The sequence below is a fragment of the Daktulosphaira vitifoliae genome, unplaced genomic scaffold (genome assembly GCF_025091365.1).
Source record: "Daktulosphaira vitifoliae isolate Bord-2020 unplaced genomic scaffold, ASM2509136v1 Scaffold_5, whole genome shotgun sequence".
NCBI classification, from domain to species: Eukaryota; Metazoa; Arthropoda; class Insecta; order Hemiptera; family Phylloxeridae; genus Daktulosphaira; species Daktulosphaira vitifoliae.
In genome coordinates, this window is record NW_026099576.1 from 29,310,582 (window position 1) to 29,333,447 (window position 22,866).

Below are 22,866 nucleotides of genomic sequence, written 5' to 3' on the forward strand. Positions count from 1 at the left end.
TGAATACATTGGATAACTTTATTTGTCTGACATATACACTAGCGTCATTAATGTTATTAAAAACGTCGCAAAACCTATGCAACTCTATTGGACTATTATAATAAGTTATAACTTTGCACTCGATTTATAGTTATTTTAACCAGTTAATTAACCACATTTCATTTAACAATTTAGCGTCCCAAGTCTAATTGAAGTTGCTAAAGCTCTTAAATGATGATTTTTCTACGAATTAATATGGATGACTTAAAGTCTAATGAGTTAAAGACTATTTAAATCAGCTAGCGATGTTTTTTTGGTATACGAGCTGTTACAAAATGAGGTTGGATCTTGAATAACATTTGTAGATTTTAAAGAATTTAAAGCGTTTTCGTTGTGTCGTTATTTTCTAATTTTATGTTCTCATGTATTCATACGTCATGTTCTCTAAAAGTTTCGATCAATTTAAGCATCACTTTTGTAGAATCATTCTAATTGAATTCAATATTTTAGAGCTTAACCTTAATTTGTTAAACGCTTTTTAATTGCTTGAGCGCTCATTAAAAATCCATAAGAACATTTAGAAATTTCAAATTCACCGTTAGGATATGAAACACAATGTGAAATTTTTGTTGTTGGACTAAAGTCACAAAGCATCGTGTGGTGTAGTAGATAATAGCAGTTGGAATGTACATTGAGTGGTTTGTTAATGTGTGATATATGACCAAATTCACAGTTTTAATTGATGAAAATAACGTACTCCTTTNGTGATATATGACCAAATTCACAGTTTTAATTGATGAAAATAACGTACTCCTTTCTTATGATTTCATATTGAGTTACTCATTTTTCCAAATTGAAAAACCTCGTGACATGTCATATATATGGTATGAGGCCTCCAATTGNTTCTTATGATTTCATATTGAGTTACTCATTTTTCCAAATTGAAAAACCTCGTGACATGTCATATATATGGTATGAGGCCTCCTATGGTATGAGATTGTACTTGATCATATGGTTGCCAACAATTTCNTGAGATTGTACTTGATCATATGGTTGCCAACAATTTCAGTGAGTCTGGCGACCAGCTCGGGTTTAACGAGGCGTGAAAAATCCCGATAGTTCCATGTTCTTTCGATAACCAAATGACCCCAATACGGAATCGATCTCAGTAAAATCCCGGCTATCCATCAATTGCATACGTAACCTTTTCTACCAAACCGTGCTGTTTTTAACCCTACTACGCTTAACTGACTGACATGGTTGTACGTATATAAACAGAGGCGTGGTAAGAACCTCCAGGTGGTGCCCCTGTTTTTTTTCACACTCAACATCTTATTACTGTTCAAGGACACAAATAAGGTCAATAATTAATCAAACTCTGGTCAATCTACCACCCACAATCAGCAAAAACGGCTCTTGTTAAAGTTATATCTGACGCTGGTCTCTCTTAAAATCGAGGGGCTCATACCGGAGAAAGAATAGCTAATATCAGAAATCGTGAGAGAATATAAATGCGAAGTTCTGTGCCTGCAGGAGACTCATAGAGTCATAAAATAACATAAAATGCATGACACTCATCATCCAACGGCCGCTGCCATGAGCTTTACTAACGACATAGTGATACTTACAGCCGACCTGGGAAAGATCATAATATCATCGGTGTACAAACTCCCAGGAACCGGGTTCATTTTCACAGAGCCATACAATTTCAGAGACAATAGGACAAAGATTATAATTGGTGACTTTAACAGCCATAGCATAAATTGGGGATATAACGAGACCAATGAAGATGGTGAGAAGGAATGGGCGGAGGCAAACGGTCATTCTCTTATCTTTGACGCCAAATTATCAGCATCTTTCAACAGTGGCCGATGGAAGCCAGGGTACAGCCCAGATAATATTTTCACAAGCGAGATCATTGCTACCCTATTCAAAAAAGAAATTTTGACTCCCAGTCCTAAAACTCAACACCGAACGATTGCCTGCGAAATCAAAACCACAATTAACCCAATAACTGTACCTTTTCAATGCTGTTTTAACTTTAAGAATGCTAAATGGAGTTTTCAAAAGCACTCAGTACGAGACATTTTTTTAAGTGGTTAAAAAATATCGAGGAAGTACATCCCTAGAGGCTGTCAAATGGAATATATCCCAGGNCAACCCAATAACTGTACTTTTTCAATGCTGCTTTAACTTTAAGAATGCTAAATGGAGTTTTCAAAAGCACTCGACAAAGCAATAAAACAAATCATTCTGCCCTTCATCAGTACGAGACATTTTTTTAAGTGGTTAAAAAATATCGAGGAAGTACATCCCTAGAGGCTGTCAAATGGAATATATCCCAGGAATGAAGAAGAACCTCACAAACAAACTATACAAGTATGATGTGAGCTTCAAAAATCAACCCTTTAAACTAGAGACCGAGGCTTTGGGGGAAGAATTAATAAAGATATAACGAAAGAAAAAAAGAATAGCAATAAATACTGGAGGGAATTGACATGAAAAAAAAAAATAGTAGCAAAGAGTGGCGACTCATAGACAACTAAACTGTGAAAAGCGACCGAAATATCAGTACACATGTTTGTGTACTGATACTAATTGCAGACGAAGTAGGCCACCAAATTCTCATTTGTTATAATATTTTTAATTATTCATTAATAAATTAATGAATTGAAAAATTAAAAGATGTTAAAAATAATTTTATTAAAATAAAAAAAAGTTTATATTTGGAAAAATCTACATACCTTGTGTAAAAAGCGATTGAGGTAGCTAGTTCATGGTATTATTTGTACATGTCATGTATTAAATCTTTTAAATAATAAATTGTTAGTTTTCAAAAAGATAACTGCACGTTAATGACAATTAAAAACAAATGTAACTGGATAAGAAGTGTCGAACTGGTTATATAATAAAGAATATAATATGCGTAGGCATGAAACATGATCGGCGATATCATTTTTTTCATACAATACATACGACAGTAATCGTTATTGTGTGGTGTTACCTTTAATGTTGAAAATATGCTTACAAAAGCGTCTGGTAGCCGATGATAAAATTCTTAGAAAATGATTCATTACATACAATCTATAGGCGTGCAGCAAGTTGTGTTAGTTTACATCGGGTTTCATCCCCACTCAACCAATTATATTAAATTAATATATGTTAATTTTTTACTACCCCCTTCTTTTTGTCTTGGAGAAGGAGGAGATCCTCTCCCGTTTTATTTAGTTTACGTTAAGTTTCGTAGTTCCTCTTCCATTGCATTAGATTAGATTACATTGGATTTAATACTCCACCGAAAACGCCCCTTCACGTACCCGAACGTGGGAGGAGTGAGATGAGGGGCTAAAACTTCCTATTTTAATCTACTTACAATTAATCATTTATTTGTAGAAATCTATTTCAAAAGCCGACTTGGATTCGGTTCGTTTTCTAGTATTCGAATTTATACAAAACTTCATCCAAACCAACTGTTTAAACTTTCATGTTTTATTAATTTTTTTAATTTTTAATGCTAAGCTAGTGGCTTGTTTAAATGTTTGATAGTGAACAATATAGTTTTTTTTGTCAAATAATTTTGGAATTAGATTTTTAAATTTAAAACCTGGGGGTACAATGTTTCAATCCATAGCGGAAGGTCTAAATAATCATTATGCAAATACTCACCATACTCTGAATCTAAATACAAGATTACCCGCAATCATTATCGTCCTCGATTGATAAAAGTCTAAAATGTCAATATCAGATTGTGGCATGCATTAAAAATTTCAATAAGGAATATGTAAACTGAATGCTACACTATATGTTTCCCAAAAAAATCGATTGGACTTTTTTCGCACGCGAAATCTTTACATAATTATCTGAAATATAATTAATATCATTATTAATTAATGTATTATATTCTTCGAAATCATATTTTTATCTTACTATTTGTTTTTGAGTGATACGATTGTACGATCCCCGTCCGTATCGATCGTTTTATTATTTTGACCTAATATTATAGAGTATTTTATAAATTTTATTTGATATAATCTTATTTAAAATTAATTACTTTGATTTATGACTTACTAATATCCTCAAACTCGATATCATCTGAAAACCATTCAATCCCTAAAAAATTATTATATAACTATAACATTTATTGGTTTTTTTATTTTTATTATTTTATACTAACAATTTTCAGAATCATCAGAGTAAACGTTCACCACTTAAACGTCCATCAAATTTGGATCCATATTTTTCGCAACTTCAAGTACTGATATAATAATAATAGTAATAATACAATTTATCATTTTTTAATTTCAACTTACAGAGCTCATTATGGCTGTCTCTAGTATTAGAAAATTTTGTATCAGTATTTTTTCTCTCGCTTTCCTTAGCTTTTATCTACAGAATTACAATTTAATAATTAAAATATTTAAAGTTAATTTAAAATAAACGTGAATAACGTTAAAGTGTATGCTTATTGTTAAAGTTTTTTGAGGTGCTATCGCCATAGTAAACTACATTTTTCACATAGTACGATTTTATTTCTTTTTCAATATTTCAGACTCATTCCAGAGCTTAAGAATTCCAGAATTTAAGCACTCAAGCAACAAGACAACCCATGAAAGCTTTAACACATTCATCTCAATAATGTTTTTTTATTATTAAAATAATTAATATTATAATTTTAATATGTTAACTGATAAAGTACTAAAAATTCGTACTGTAAATAAAATTTTGCTGTGTACTGTTTGCTCAGTGATTTCATAATTGAACTTCATTGGACAAGTATCACACAAATAATACATGATGATGATTTTGATATTGAAAATGAGAAGACTCTAAGGTGTCGATTAAAAAAATGAAATACAATTAAACCATAAAGGAGGGTTTTTTTCGGTTTTATGTATTTCATTTTTGTAAACCTTAGCACATATTTTGTGAACGTGAGCGTCCACAGGCTGGAGAAGATTTTCCAAGAAATTTTTATTTAATAGACGTTTTTATACGCTTATTATAACACCTTTTATCAAGTTTTTTTACTGATGTCATATTACATACGTTACCTATTTACATTATTTTTTTTTACTCTTATCTTTAATTTGTAGACAATACGTTTGCACATTATTATTTAAAGTAATTAATCATGGACATACTTTTAACGTTAGGATATTTCATTTTTGTTAACACATTAAAATTTAAAAACATGAGTTTGCTTATTTTACCCATAACTATTCTTATAATTTTTATTAGGGATTAAATTGTAGCAATATGTAATACAATTTGTAATTATCAATATTTTTTATTTTCATATTTTTCAAACACAAAATTGCCCAAATTTGTTCTACATTTTATATATTAATCATCAATTTTTTAAAATATTAATCATTTCAGATTGCTATAATGTTAAAGTTCATAATATCAAAATTTCGAATAATACTTCGAATAAAATTTATATATATACCTATAAAACTAAGATGAATTTTTTTAAATAATAGATATATAAAGTAACATCATAAACTAATTTATGTGGTATAATTTATTGTTATAAGATTTATTTAACAAAAAAATTGAAAAAAAAACTCTAAAAAAAGACCATTTAATTTATTAAATAAATCTAATTTATTGTTTGAGCATTTATTTTTAATACACAATAAGTATAATACCAATAAAAAATATAACTATTCGATTATTAACTAGTAAAAACAAATAAAGAATTTTTTTCGAAGGAAAAAATTTGGAAGCTAAACAATAAATAAAAATTTTAGCATTGCATCAAGATTTTAGTAACACAGAATTATTAAAAATGCAGTTTGGAATTTTTATTTTTATTTATTTTACTCACATAGGACTTATATCGACTTTACATCCAACAACTGTAAGAATAAAATATATAGAATATGTCATTAGAGTAGTAGATTATCTCCGTATCCAAAATGGATGGAATTCAATTAAAAATTTACAGCTGAATTATGAGTACAGAATGATGAAAATAGAAAAAGTATTTGAACAAAAAATTGACAAAAACAATATTTTAAAGATGTATAGTATTATTGTCCATTTACTTAACTACAAATATACTGAGATATTAAGAAGTTATGTAGAACTCGTTACTTTAAGTATAAAAGAGTGTAAAATGTATTCAATAGCTTATTTATTAAGTGAATATATTGATTGTACTCAACGTATTGAACAAAAAGTGAAAAATTCAATGATTATGTTTGACAATTTGTACCAAGTAATGACGTTTATGAGTGATTTTGATACAAAATGGTTATTTATAAATATTTCAGGAATCCCAATCGTCATGGTAGAAGAAATTTATTTTGCTTATCATTTTACAAATACCATGATAGTTTCAAAACAATCATACTTTATTGACCAGAGTGGAAGTTTTATACTTGATAATGCGACGTCAGTACTTTCAAATATTAAAATTTTTATCGATCAATTATATTTAATGTTGGAAAATAATGAAGTCAAAAATTGTATTTTGGCTGATCTCCCCGAACCAATAAACTATCAATTTTGTTTAGAAGAGCAATATTTACATTACAAATCAGATAATGCTAATACAAGTACTATAGATTTGGTGTTAATTATGCTAGATTCATTATACAATAACACAATAAAAAATGACTTCGAAGACCTTGGATTTAAAGAAATAATTAATCCGTTATTATACAAGTAAATTAATAAATTATTAATTTTTTACTATTTTATTTGATTAGAACAATTTATATTTTACATATCACATTTTTTACTTTTAAAGAAATCATTGATATAAGCTTATTCGAATATATTTTTATTTAAATGAGTTTTATTATCATTATAATAATGAAAAAAGGATCCCGAAAACGTACATTAATAAAGTACAGTATATGTATATGATGGTACTTTTACCCAGGTTTAAAGTATGGAACGAGTAACAAAAGAGTTTAGGGTAAGAGTAGGAGTGTACTAAGGTTTTGATTTAAGCCCTTACTTATTTTCTATATTGATGGATAAAATTATTAGAGGAATGCGAGGAGAGGTGATGTGGCGCTTATTGTGCGCTGACAAACAATGTTAATAAGAGAAAAAAGGGAGGAAATTACTCAAAGGCTAGAGGTCTGAAAATCAGCTAAAATAAATATCAGAATAAATAGGAGTAAGTCAGAGTATATTGAGTACGAGTTTGACAATGTAGAACACGATGTAGTAGAAATGAGGAGATCAGTGTCAAAAAGCGAGGACGTAATAGGAGAGGTGGAAAATTTTAAGTATTATGATCAGTTGTGCAAAAGAACGGTGGTATTGACGATGATGTAAGACACAGGGTTTAGTGCGGGTGGTTGACGTAGAGAGAAGCATCGGGAAAATTATGCAATAAAAGTTCAATGAGACTGAAAGGTAAGTTCTATAAGAATGTAGTGAGACAATGTGATATATGGTTTAGAGTGTTGGGGGTTGACAAGAAAGATGAACAGAGAATAAGAAGAGGTGAAAAAGAAACTTATATATGGATTAAACATTTTATGTGAAGAAAGAAATCGGAAACCGAATGGTTGGGTTGGGTTTAACCCAACCTGTAGAATTGAATGTAGAAGGAAGAAGGGCTAGAGGAAGACCAAAAAATAGATGAAAGGATGGTGTTAAAGATATTACTACTGGTAAAATTTGTAACTTTCACTGTATAATAGTAGACAAATTTATATAAAACTCATGTTACAGTTATTTTATTAATCATTGGTGAGGGTATGTGCAACTTGTACTTTTTATTGTAAGAGAAGAGTAATTACATCGATCGCCTGTTTTTGCCTATACTATTTAACTTAAAGTTTTGGTGTAAATTGAATAAATAAAAATAAAATAAAGTGGAAGAATAGCAATAAGAAAAACAGTGACTTTTAAACATTAACTTTTAATTCAAATATTGTTATTTTAAATCTTCCTTATGCGTAGGTGAAACATCATATTTAAAAAATATATGAATCAAAATAAATCAAATAACCTTATTGATTCAAAATAAAATTCATGTTGATTAAACAATGTTTCAAAATATTGTGGTAGTATTTAATAAAAAAAATATTCAAATTTTCTAACTGTAAAATTCACAATTTTTCACAGGTTTCCCTCTTTTTTGGAAACCTTAGAAATTTTTTCAATTTATTCAACTGATTTCTTGAAATTAAATTAAAAATAAGAAACCCAGCACAGGGGGGTCGCGGCACAGTGGTGAGGTGGCATAGTTGGATCAAGTATAATGATATCTGACAGTGATTAAAATCACTATAAAAAAAAAACGGTTCGATGCAAATCTTTAGATAGTGTTTAATTTTAAAAAATTGGTGGATTATTCCAAAAGCTTCATAAACTGCTAGTTCCTTATTAATATCCTGATTAAGATAAAGTATGTCGAATAAAAAAGGGATTATTAAAAAATAGTATTTCCCATAAAAAAATTATATTGATCAATACACTTTTTAATAAGTTATAGCATTATAANTTGTCGAATAAAAAAGGGATTATTAAAAAATATTATTTCCCATAAAAAAATTATATTGATCAATACACTTTTTAATAAGTTATAGCATTATAAAGTTAAAAATATAAAAAAAGAATTTTTTTACAAAAATCGTATTTTTTTTTATTAAGTTTAATAACTATAGTCTGTTTTCACCATGAAGATAAAATAAAGTCCTAAATTTTTTTTTTCCATTATAAAGTATATTACATTAGCTTTAATTTAAGATATATATAAAAGTGTCAGACCTTCCGGAACACTTTCAAAAGTTAAGTTGAAAAAATTAATTTTTTGTAAAAAAGGTGTCATTTTAAATCCCCCCCTGTGAGCAGGTCAAAAATCAAATTTATAAAAAAAATATACCAAATGATAGATAATGACATCATGCATCTATAAAAAAAAGAACTATATTGATATGTTTATTTTTAAACATTTACGGTAGTTTTTAGTAAAAAAAATTTTCGAAAATTTCGAAAATTAGCCATTTTTAAATTTGTAATTTTTTCGGAGGTTTCCCCCATTTACGGAGAACGAGGGAATTTTTTTCAATTTTTGAGGGTAATTTCTTCGACNGAGGGAATTTTTTTCAATTTTTAAGGGTAATTTCTTCGACTAGATACGATATGTGATCTTTCGACGTATCATTGAAAGAAATCGGTTCCGTGAGAGCTGAGAAAAAGTGGTAACAGACACAAAAAAAAATAAATAAACACATCTTAGTAAAAATAATACCTTCTCAGCTTCGCATCGAAGCTAATAAAATAAATAATTAAAAACAACATAATAAAATTAATAATTTCTCAACTTTTCATCTATGCCAATTTCCATGTATCTCACTAGAAAGAGAAATTACCATCTAAAGTATCAAAATGGCTCACTAAAATATTTGGCCTAAAGCAGCATATTCGCCTGTTTAAGTTGAAATACAGCCCAATTTGTATTTAAATAATAATTATGGTAAATTTCTCATATTTTTTTAAACAGAGGTCATTTTTTTTTTGTTTGAAGAAATGAAACGTTTCCAATTTTTTTTTATTACAGGTGTCGTTCATTGTATCTACCTCAAATTAATAGTATTTCAAATGAATTGGGAATATTAAATATGAATATTTTTCTAAAAGAGTGTTACTGGATCACTTTGAAATATCTATATATTAGACATAATGATCTATTAGTATGTGCAAACCGCGTGTTTAGAGATCAAGCAAATAGTATCAATTTTCGTCTTAAAAAGCAGTATTTCACTCAACTATTTAGATGTAGATTTTATGACCTATTAAAAACATTCTGTTTACATTTATGTGGAACTTTGGAATTGTGCAAACAAGAAAGAACTAATATCAAAAAATGTAAAAATTCAAATATATACATTGAATGTTTAAAAAATTTTCACATGACTACTCGAAATATTCAGAACTTTTTTAACTATTTAAATATGGCAATGGACAAATTAAAAAGAGCAAATATTTGGCATGATAACGGATCACATTATTGTTTATCACCAATAAAAAACATAGTAGAAAATATACTTAACTGCATACAAGAAATAAACTTATTACAAGATGAGTTTTTTCATTCTGAAAGTTCAAATTTGAAAGAAATAGCAGACGATTATCTAGAAAGAGCACTATGTGTGAAAACATCTTTACAATTAGGTATAAATAACGTATCCCGAGTTCATAAAAAGCATTGTTTTTATGATGAAAAACCATTTCATTCAAAATATGAACTTTTAGTGATTAGCAATAAAAATGCAGATTCTACAAATATGGCTAATCCAACTATTAATCCAATTACAAATTATCAACAAGCTTGTATGGAAATTAATTGGTTTTGTGAAGAATTCATCATGATGGAATATAAAAATCTAGGGTTCGATAAAATTAATTAGAAAATTTGCTTGTAATTGTCTTAATGGATAATAATCGATTACGCTTATTTTATTTATAATAATCTTTAAACTACACAATTCTGTTATAATAAGTAAGGTATTGTTAATACTGTTTTATAAAATCTAAAGAAATTTCAATTTTAATACTGATTTAAGAATTAATGTTTTGTTTTTTATTAATTTTATTGATACATACTAGAAACTCTAACTATTTATTTAATGAAGGACAAAGTAAAAATTACATTTAAAACCATAAAATTATTCTATCTGTGAATTTATTAAAAAATAACATATTTAAACTCATAAACATTTTATTCTATACTAGTATTTACAATAGAAAAATTATGAAGAAAGTTATAGTATTTAACTTCAATATAGTGCGTTAGTTTCAAGATTTCACTAGAAAAAATTAAGTAAGTTAATCAGGTTTAAAAGTAANTAACTTCAATATAGTGCGTTAGTTTCAAGATTTCACTAGAAAAAATTAAGTGAGTTAATCAGGTTTAAAAGTAAGTATACCTAACAATACCTTTTTTCGTACGATTATATATAACTTGTTTAATTGTTGATGGAACATAACTATTAAGATAGTGAATTTAACTTTTATTTAATATGTAAATAACATGAAATTCAAATCTTCCGACTTCTAACTGTCGTTAGAAAAAATGTTCAATAATAAATCATATTAAGAACGTCCTAAAATTTTTAAAATCCTAGCTACAACATTGTTATAATTATACATATGAATAGTTATTACCCAAATTTTTATTACTTTTAATAAGCTATTAGTGGACTTTATATATTTAATTAATATCGATGATACATTCATATAAAAACCTATTATTTCTTAATTTACAAGAATAACACACTTTTCAATTTAATGATTCAATTGGTCAAAAAAAAGTTGGAAATGTCTCATTCTTAATAAAATTAATTTACTATGTGATTTTTTTTTTTTTTGTGGCTAACATTCAGTATAAAAGGTGTTGCGCCATGACACTCCTAAACTAACAGTTGGCGTCAATAGCTTATAAGGATCATGTGGACCGATAATACTTAACCTAAAATAAATTACATAACCTTTAAATAATTAATTTATATATTTAAAACGCAATTGTCGCCTTATGAGCTAAGGGATACAACAAATACTCTCTCTGGTGTTTGGATACTCCTTGATGTTTAGCTGAGCTGCCACTTTAGGGATCACATGAGCTGTACATTGACTTGGTTATCTGAGCTGATATTCTCTATTTCATTGAATCCTCTGCATAGGACAGCAGTGCATTAAAACTGTAGAATAGTGTCTACATTGTTCATAGTAACAATGTGGTTTTGTTTGAGAGCACAATTATTAACAGAGCACTGTATGAGCTTACATAAAAAACATCTACGGTGTGTAGAAGTACGTAGAGCACGTTAAAACAATGCATGAGCTTGCAGGTTAGAGAGAACACTCACATATTTAAAAACCACAGAAACGTTAAATTGTACTGACAACAGCAACAGCAGCTGATAACAACGGTACAAGTGGGTATTGCACCATATCCAGTATTACCAACTAGAGGTCAACATATACTAAATTGATAACTCTTTTATGGGGCTCAAACAAAAGGTCTCACTTGACCAATTTTTTTTAACGATCATTAAATGATCACAGCTAGTATCTAGTTAAAGATATTACACTTATAAATAAAAAAAAATAACTCTTTTACAAATAAAAAGTTGCTTAAAGGTTAATATCCACCAAATGCTCAAAAAAAACAAGGCTTTTTTCCTGATTTTTTTTTAGGACATTTGAGATGTAAGGTATATAAATAATATATCATTGGATTAAGCAACTCTTGGAGAATAGAAAAAAATTTTTTATTGTTATTTTTTTTACAAAATGGCGGATGTGCAGCGATTACCTTGAACTGCTTTTTTAAAAAGTTCTTCCGCGGCGAGCAGTAGAAGTCGTTCCCAAGTCCACCTAATTTTTTAACGTACTCCGAAAAACCTTCGAACGCATGGTGGTTAGGCGGGTGTCGGTTACTAATTTTACTCCGGGTTGTTCTGGTACTTCTTCTTTTACTGCCTTTGTGGTCACTGTACAACTTGTCACTCATAATTGAGTACTTTTGAATATAATTCACAGTTAAAAAGTATAGCAAAACTCAAACTAAGAACGTATACAACTAGAACGGCTGATCGACTAAACAAAGGGAAATTGTGAGTAAACACGTGCTGTACAGACGCTGTAACGATCGAAATTCTATACTTCAAATTCAAAACACGATATCGATCATAGGTAACTTCTACTAATTTACAAAGCCGCGAAATTAAAAAAAAAACCGAGCATCGCTAAATTAGGCGAAAAATGTGATTTTGAAGCATAAAAGTTGTTCGGTAAAAATTGATTTAAACGAATTTTGAGGTTAGATCAGTACTTGGGCGTTGAAGATTTTGATTCTAAGATAGTTTTAGCATGATTTAAGCCAATAAAAAAAATGAAAAAAAAAAAAAATTTGGTGGATATTAACCCTTAACCAACTTTCTCCATATAGATAGTAAAATCATTCATTTTTAATGTTTTTAACACGCTTATATTAGTTTCACATGTATGTTGATTGTTGTTTGTCGTTTGTTGTAAGTTTGTAACTCCACGTGGCACGTGTTATTATGTCGCGTATCCCATCGTGTATGACCTTGAGACTAGTCTGTCGTAACGCATTCACCCCACCCGCTCACCACTCACCACTAACACATACATTTCCTGTATAATTATATTTTTGGTTTTCGCACCCGTATACTCGTGCGTGTCATCAATTATATATATATATATATAACAAATTGTTATTGTGATTGACACGGCCCAGCGTCGTTTCGTTATACACGATGCACGACAACAGGAAGAAGACTACGGTATCATTAGCGGCAGGACGTCGTAGACCGTGCGGCACTTGCTAGACTTAGCACCGCGGCGTATAAATCGCGGTGTTGGTCAGTCAAATACTCATAGTAGGGCAACGGCTGATAAAGGTGGTACGAGTAGTGGGGCATCGCACAGTGGAATGAAACGCCGATTTAGGCGGCCAAAAGTATCAATTTTTAAAAGTCACTTAAATTTTTTTTTTTTAGCAAAACACATTAATATCATAATTAAGGGTTTTAATACAAATTTTCAAGGGCATAAGTTGATTTAGTAAAGGTGTAGAGCTATTTTAATGTTATACTTCTAAAATTTATCCGTATTTTCAGTTATTTTGAGTTTATTTTTGTACATTTTTTTTATGCCTTAAAACATAATTTAAAATTAAAAAAAATTTTTATTCCTATTAAAAAAGATATCCTTTTTCAAATGAAAAAGAAAAAAAAAGTTTTTTTTTATTTATGTAGAATTTAACAAATTTATACTTTAAAAAAATCGAATTTTTTCGTTTTTTTCTCTAGTTTGCTTGTTTAAAGAGATTAACTAAAAATTACGCAAAATTACACGTTAATCCATACATGTGGCTTGTAGAGCAAGTCATTAGCTATACTATGAAAAAAAAAAAATTTGCGCTCGATAATATTTGAACTGTACATACTGCATTTACCTAGAATAAACGAGTATTTTCCTAAAAATCGTATGTTTTACAGGATTTTTACTCTATAAATAAAATTAGTCATTATTTATTATTAATTGTTATACGATTACATTGATATATAAATATGAATATTTTAGTTTTATATATATAAAATATAATTATGCTCTTGATAAATTCATGTCTGAACATGAATCATTTAATTGACTATTTAATTCATCTTCTTTATAGTTGTCATCATTATAAGTACAAACTACTATACTAGAGATATATAGGGTATTTATTCCGATTACAAAGGATGATTCCCGTATCGTCATTTTACGTCACTACCTCCACGTTGCGCGCCTGCTGCTTTCCTTGGATGTGGTAGCCGTTTCTCAGACTCCCTCTCCGGAATCGAACCCTAATTCCCCTTTACCCGTTATAACCATGATATTGATAGTAACTACTATCATAACATAAAACTAAAAAGTGAAAAATAAATATAGTTTAAAAAAACTAAAAAAACACGCTTTTAAAGCACATCGAACTAAAAAATTAAAAATAATTTTTAAAATAAGCGTAAAACAATAATGAACGAAAAATACTAGTATTATTGTGATCAAACCGTCGGGCGCTTAATATGAGAAAAATATGGCACAAAGCACCCACGCTTTTATGACAATAATACTAGTATTTTTCGTTCATTATTGTTTTACGCTTATTTTAAAAATTATTTTGAACTTTTTAGTTCGATGTTCCTTAAAAGCGTGTTTTTTAGTTTTTTAAACTATATTTATTAAAATATATATTGTCGAATTCGATTTGATGTTATTGATGGGCATTTTCGAATATTTTAAACTATTGAATAACTATTCGAATTGTTTTTATACAACTGAATAATTTATTTTTAGCATAAACTATTAAATAGTTTTTAAAAGTATTTGAATGGGCTATCGAATGGTTTCAAAAAATATTCGATTAGTTCTACCTAAAATTTTTACTAAGTACACTTAATTATAATAAGAAGATAATTAAAGAATTCTTAAAATAAATTATTGTACAATTAACAATAGTAAAAAATACCAATTTATTTATTTTTATTTTGTTAGTCGTTGGTAAAAAATAATAAATTTGTGTCAAAAATTAAAAAAAACACAGTTCATTTTTTCGATGACTACAGATATATTTTCAGTTTTATCGGAAAGGTTTGTTCTATGAGCAACGGAAATATTTGTAAATACTAAAGTCTTATTTTACACTTGATACCTTCTATGCTGTTCTTAGTCTAGCATTACTTGCTCTTTTGTCTTGTAAAGGCATAACATCGATAAAGAGGACAGCGCGTTTTAAATTTTTACCTTTGTAAAAGTAGTGGCAACAATATATACTGCCCCTCTTTAAGAATCATATAAACCATTTTTATCAGTCGATTAATCGTTGAACATTTTAAAATTGTTGTTGTACCAAGCAGTTTTGTGTAAAATTTATTTTCTCTATAAAATGCACAGAAAAAAAAATAGATCGAACGTATGGAATTTTGTGGATAAGAATCCCAACTTTCCTAATCAAGTTATATGTAAATTATGTAAATTTAATATAAAATATGCTAATACTACATCCAATGTTTGGGATCATTTACGCCGAAAACATACTACGGTGTTGGAAGCGAATAAATTATGGGATGAATTCAATGTTTCTAACGAATTAGTAAAACCAATACCTTCTCAGCTTCGCAATGAAGCTATAATGAATGTAGAAAGTAGAACTTTTTAAACTTAAATTTTGAAAGTGTTCCGGAAAGTCTGACACTTATATACATATATATCTTAAATTAAAGCTAATGTAATACAGTTTATTATTAAAAAAAAAAATTTCGGTCTTTATTTTATCTTCACGGTAAAAATGGCTACCGAATGCTATTTTTGTGTGAAAATTCTCGATTTTATTATTTTATTTTTAATTTTATAAACTATAAATTTTTGAAAAATATATGGATCAATACAATTTTTTTATGAGAAATAATATTTTATAATAATCCCTTTTTCATTCGACATACTTTATCTCATTCAGGATATTAATAATGAACTAGAAGATCATGTTGCTTTAGAATAATCTACCAATTTTTTAAAATTAAACACTATCTACAGATTTGCATCGAAGCGTTTTTTTTGATAGTGATTTTAATAACTATCAGATATCATAATACTTGATCCAACTATGCCACGTCACCACTGTGCCGCGACCCCCTTGTGCTGGGGTTTTTTTTTTATTATAAACATTCACGAAAATCAACTTTAAACGATTAAAAAAATAAGTTAAGTATTTCATTTTCCTTATTTTTAAAATATTAAATTCAAAATCAGTATTAATTTAAAACAATTTTTTTTTGTTCTTAATTATTATAAGTTAATACTTATTTTTTAATAATAAGTAATGATATTAAAACTTAGAAGTAATAGAAAAAGTTTAATTGCACATCTGAAAATATCACGAAAAGATGATTTAAAAATGTAAATTATTGTTTTTGATGGGCTTGTAAAGGGTCAAATGATTACAAAATATATAAAATGATAGGTGAAAATCACTATCAAAAATAAACGCTTTGATGCAAATCTTTAGATAGTGTTTAATTTTAAAAAAATTGGTGTTTTATTCCAAAATCTACTTGATCTGCTGGTTCCTTATTAATATCTCGATTAAGATAAAGTATGTCGAATGAAAAAGGGTTTATTAAAAATATTATTTCTCATAAAAAAATTGTGTGGATCCATAAACTTTTCAATAAGTTATAGCATTATAGAGTTAAATATAATATAAATAATAAAATCGAGAATTTACACACGAAAATAGCATTCGATAGCCATTTTCGCCGTGAAGACAAGTCCAGAGGTCAAATTTTTTTTCAAATTAAAGTTTATTACATTAGCTTTAATTTAAAATATATATAAAAGTGTCAGACCTTCCGGAACACTTTCAAAAGTTAAGTTGAAAAAGTTCTACTTTCTATATGCATTTTTTATATTTGAAGCCCCCCCCCATATATAGGGAAATAGTCTGATTTAAAAAAAAAGTATATCCAATGAAAGATGTATATAAATACTACTTCTCATGAAAAAATTGTATTGATCCATACATTTTTTAAAAAGTTATAGCACTTTAAAGTAAAAAATGTAAATTATAAAATCGAAAATTTTCACACAAAAATAGCATTCGGTAGCCGTTTTCACCATGAAGACAAGTCCAGAGGTCAAATTTTTTTTTTTCAAATTAAAGTACATTACATTAGCTTTAATTTAAGATATATATAAAAGTGTCAGACCTTCCGGAACATTTTCAAAAGTTAAGTTGAAAAAGTTAATTTTTTGTGAAAAAGTTGTCATTTTAAATCCCCCCCTGTGGGCAGAAAAAAGGTCAAATTTACAAAAAAAATATACCAAATGATAGGTAAAGGCATCAAGCATCTATAAAAAAAAAGTTATATTCATATGTGCATTTTTGAAAAAGTTACGACAGTTTTTAGTAAAAAAAATTGAAAAAATTTCGAAAATTAGCGATTTTTAAATTTGTAATTTTTTTGGAGGTTTCCCCCATTTACGGGGAACGAGGGAAATTTTTTCAATTTTGAAGGGTAATGTCTTCGACTAGATACGATTTGTGATCTTTTGACGTATCGTTGAAAGAAATCCGTTCGGTGAGAGCTGAGAAAAAGTGGTAACAGACACAAAAAAAAAAAAAAAAAAAAAAAAAAAAAAAAAAAAACACATCATAGTAAAACCAATACCTTCTCAGCTTCGCATCGAAACTAAAATGGATTGATTTGGTCATTTTTAAATAATTTACGGCAATTTTAAGTCCAGTCTGGCTTATACCTTCGTTGTGATAAGTCTTGCTTTTATTACGTTCTCGTAGTTTCCGTATTTTTATTGTTATTCTTAGTTTCGTGTTAGTACAATACACTTATTTTTATTATAATCACTTAGTCGAACTCAAGTTTCTTTCATTTAAATTACCTGAAAAAATTTCAATTTATAATGTATTATTTTTAGTTACACCTAGTATCCGCTTCCCTGTTATTTGTCAAAATTGACTTCGATACGGCCACACTAAAAAATTTTGCAGAAGTAAGGCATGGTGTGCGTTTTGTGGTCTCAATGACCATTCTGTCAACAACTGTCCCAAACAAGACAAATCATCCCCTATTTGCCTTCATTGTAAAGGTCCACATGAAGCAACGGATCGCTCATGTCTAGAATGGGCGCATCAAAAAGAAATTAAAATAGTTATGGCTACCGAAAACATCTCACACAATGACACATCTTTTATTAAAAAAAATAATATTGTTAACAAGTCTAAAACTTTTTTAAACTGTATTTCAGAAAATGTTTGTATTACTAATAGTACCAGTGCTCCTGTTCCTTTGGACTCCTATCCGAGTTTGATAAGCATATCTACTAAAAAAAATTAACATAAAAACCTTGAACATCTTAATAAAAACAACCCTCTTCCTGTCCATACTTTACCTCCCGCTCTAAATAACAATAACGTTTGGTCCTCACCTAATGGTTCTTCCCTCGATTATATGTCTAGTAATTCATTTGCTCAACCTGCTGAAAAATCGTGGATTACTTCTCTAGCTAGCCAACTCTGCTCTGCTGTTTCAAATATTTCCCCTTCATTTTGGTCCATTCTTCTATACAATTTCAACCTATTACACTCGATGATAACTTTAAGCAAATACTTATCTCTTTCTCTATTGATTTAGTGGGTATCAATGTACTGGTACCTAATAATAATTCTCTCCAATTATGGTCCATTTAATATCCCTCCTTCTGCTAATCTCTCTACCTTTATTTTATCCGAAATTTTTAAATTGCTTTCTAATAACTCTTTAATTGCAGGGGATCTTAATGGCCATCATCCAGCATGGGGGTCATTAAATTCTAATTTTAGAGGAAATATTATCCATTCAACTATAACCCAACATAACTACTGCATACTTAATACAGGTGTACCTACCAGAATTAACCGTCCCTCTTTTGCCGATACCACTGTTGACTTATCTATCTGCTCTTCAAATATTTTATTATCCTCTTCCTGGTCTGTTTTGTGTGATCCTCATGGTAGTGATCACTATCCTATTATAATTTGTCTTTCCGGAAAATGAACTCATTCCTCAGGTCATATTGACAATAACTCGCTTCTTGACAATCCTAATAGTTTCTTGTTTAATTTAAACTTAGCTGACTGGACTACTTATTATACTTTAAAATTATTAATGACTGGTTTGATAACTTTTGCCATAAAGTGGCACCACCATACGTTCCTAATCTTGATGAATCTAATTCATATTTCGCAACTCATGTGCCGCATAATAATACCAACTTCCTTTCATCCCCTTTCAATCGTTATGAACTCTCCTTAGCTATTTCCTCTAGAAAGTCCACTGCAGCTGGCTTAGATAGTGTTCGGGTGAACGCTCAAGTAAGTCATACTGATAGTGTATCAGCTGGTGATAACACTCCACTCATCGGACGCTTGGCCGTTATGGTTTTGTTTTTACTCTCTCGATATCCGTCGCCATAATAACTTTAGTTTTGTTTAAAATTGTTTTTCTCGCTCTCGTTGTTCAACTATTACTTTTCCCGTAACCTTAAAACTTATATTTTTTTTGTGTTGTAAGACTAATGTTGTTTTGTCTATTATTAATTCATTAAGCACTCTTGTTGGCCTATTTGAACCGGCAGTTTGAATACAACACCAACCGTGTACTACAATTTTATCCAATCTAATAGTGCAGTTAAACTTTTCAGTAATTTAATATTTACTTATAATAGTGTTTTGGCTTTTGAACTTGATACTTGCTCATTGTTGTCGCACATGATTGTACAATCATTCATGTTGCTGTATACAGCAAATCTAGTCCATAAGTCCGGTTGATTTCAAACTACTTAAAGCGTTGAGCTGCTAATTCAATATTGTATCCTAATTCACTGTTTATTGTTCAATTAAATTATATGCTTGTTCAGTTATTATTACACTTTAATTTAATCGACCACTGGTCATTGTAAGATTAAGATCAATTCTGTTCTTTTTTTTTATTGAACTCTAAGTTATTGTCCAGATGTTGTTATTGACTCATAATTAGTTAATAATTCTTTCATTTATTTTGTTTAAATTACCTTTCTTGAATAATTGTACTTCATGTCCCTCGTTTAACGTTTGTTAACATTATTTCAATTTGTACATTCTTTGCCCAAACTCTAAAAGTTACTTTATTTAATTTGTTATTACATTTGTACATATATAATATATGTATATATGTATATATAATTTAATATGAGTTTATACTACTTAGTATTTTTTCTGCTCGTTGTAATAAATTGACTGTGTTCATTGAATCATTTGGTTTTTACTGAACATCCACCCTCTCTACCCCACTATAACTTTGTTGAGATTGGTATTTTACCGCACACGCGTGAAGTTATAATACTAGGGAAAAAACACAACACTTTTTGGTTCAAAATAAACGTTGTATTATTTATTGGTGTTTTGAACAAAACTATATATTGCCCTGGGAGGCGTAATATCAGAAAACACAGTAAGTAATATTGACAGAAAAAAATATATATATATATATGCGAAAGGCACAATGTCGTAACGGCGTGTTCGGCGCTGTGGAGCTGACGGCGAGCGATACGATCAGAACGGTGTCACGGAGATGACTTAACGTATATTTGCATCGGGTAGTCGGGGGACGTGTGGTACTTGCTGGACTTTGTATCGTGGCGTATCGCACGCGGTGTTAGTCAGTCAAACTACCATATGCACGTAGTAGGGCGACGGCTGATAAAGGTGTCACGGGTCGCGGGGCTCCGTGTATAGAGAACGCCGCGGAACCGTATCAACTTTAACCATCACTTTCTTTCATACCCAAAACTGCAATTACAATATCTCCCTATTAATTTTGTTCATAATCTATTCAATGAGTTCTTATTCTCTAATTTCTCCAATTATTGTCTTATATTTACTGATGGTTCAGTAAGCTCTAATTCCACTGGTTTCTCTTTCTTTATTCCTAGTCTTAATATTAAATTCTCAGATATTCTCCCTTTACAATCTTGTTCTTTTACCACTGAGTGTTATGTCATTTCTTCGGCCCTTGAGCTTATTCAATCCTTCAATATTTCTAATGTTTTAATAATTGCTGACTCTTTATAAGTCCTTTCTTCTCTCTCTTCTAATTCATTCAAAAAATCCAGATCTTTCCTTATTATTAAAATAAAAGCGTTAATTTATAATCTTTTCTTAGCTAATCAAAAATCGAATTTTTATGGTGTCCTAGTCTTGTGGGTATTTTTGGTAATGAGGAGGCTGACCATTTAGCCAAACTTACCAAATTCATTACCCGTCGTCCAACCCTCAATATTCCTTCATCCGACTTCGTTTCACCCCTTAACAAGACGATATTTTTAGCATGGCAAAAATATTGGTCTTCTCCTTTCTCTCTCATCGCAGCTTGGCACAAATCAATTTCACCAACTATTCCAAATCATCCTTGGTTCCATAAACTTCCTCTCTCCCGGTTCCATATATTATCCTTTTCTCGACTAAGACTTGGTCATAATCGCCTTCCTTTTCATGCGTACAAAATGTCCCTTAACAATTCTCCTTTCTGCTCCAAACATGACGATGAAGTTCTCTGCGACTTTCCTCGTATAATTTTTGACTGCTGTGCATTTGAAAGTAATCATTATATTTTATTTAATATTTTATCTCATTTTAATATCTCTTTTATTAATTGTTACACTATTCTTAACTCAACTTCTCTCGATGTAATTTCATTAGTTATTTCTTTTATTCATTCAGCTGGTTTTTTTATTTACGATTTTTACTGTAATTTTATTGTAATTTTGTTGATGTAAGATCAATTGTACTATTAGCTTCGATGCGAAGCTGAGAAGGTATTAATTTTACCATGATGTGTTTTTTTTTTATGTCTGTTGCCACTTTTTCTCAGCTCTCACTGGACCGATTTCTTTTAACAATACGTCAAAAGATCACAAATTGTATCTAGTTGAAGACATTACCCTTAAAAATTTTAACATTTTCCCTCGTTCCCTGCAAATGGGGGGAAATATCCACAAAAATTACAAATTTAAAATTGGTAAATTTTTTTCACTTTTTTTTCTTAAAACTTCCATAACTTTTTCAAAAACAAACAAATCAACATACTTTTTTTTTATACTAAAACCTTAGATATATTCCTTTTATTTGATATCATTTTTTTGAAAATCTAACGCTTAACCTGCTCATTGGGGGGAATTTAAAATAGCAACTCTTTTACAAAAACTAACTTTTTCAACTTAATTTTTGAAAATGTTTCGAAAATACTGCGTCCTTTAAACATATATCAAATTAAAGCTTATTTTATGTACTATAAAATGGAAAAAAAAATTTGTCTCGACAACCTATTTTCTATTCGAAAATGGCTACCGTATTCAAAAATATGCTATTTATTTATTAAGGCTAATGTTGCTTTTGTAATTACCCATCAAAATCGGTTAAGCCTATCCGTTTTCAATTATGCCAAGTACATGATGCTTTAATAGAAATTAGTGAATCAACAAAGGATTTTAAAATAAAAAGTGAAAGCTCGTCATTACTAAACTATGAATTTTGTTATGGCTTTATTTTAAGTGATGTTTTTTGATACGAACTGTTATCTGCTATAAATAAAGTTAGTAAGTGTCTTTAGAGCAAAAATATGGAAAATGTAATGCTGTATAGTTGTTAAGTGGTCTTAAAGATTTTTTTTATAATTTTAGAAATGTAAGGTTTAAGTCGTCAAAAAAAAATTGCGCAAAATTTATTTGAAAGCCATGATATTCAAGCACTTTTTAAACATTCTAGAATTAAAAAAAAAATTAGGTGATTCAATTATAAAAGCAAAGATGCACGTC

The 22,866-nt window shown here is 29.1% G+C and overlaps 1 protein-coding gene across 1 annotated transcript; it reads left to right on the forward strand.

Moving 5' to 3' along the window:
• The first annotated feature begins 5,677 nt into the window (after positions 1 to 5,677).
• Positions 5,678 to 10,546, forward strand: LOC126907770 (uncharacterized). Its single transcript, XM_050689356.1, has 2 exons — positions 5,678 to 6,651; positions 9,512 to 10,546. Exons 1-2 carry the CDS (start codon positions 5,771 to 5,773, stop codon positions 10,359 to 10,361), a joined length of 1,731 nt encoding a protein of 576 aa, XP_050545313.1. The 5' UTR covers positions 5,678 to 5,770; the 3' UTR covers positions 10,362 to 10,546.
• The last annotated feature ends 12,320 nt before the right edge of the window (positions 10,547 to 22,866 follow it).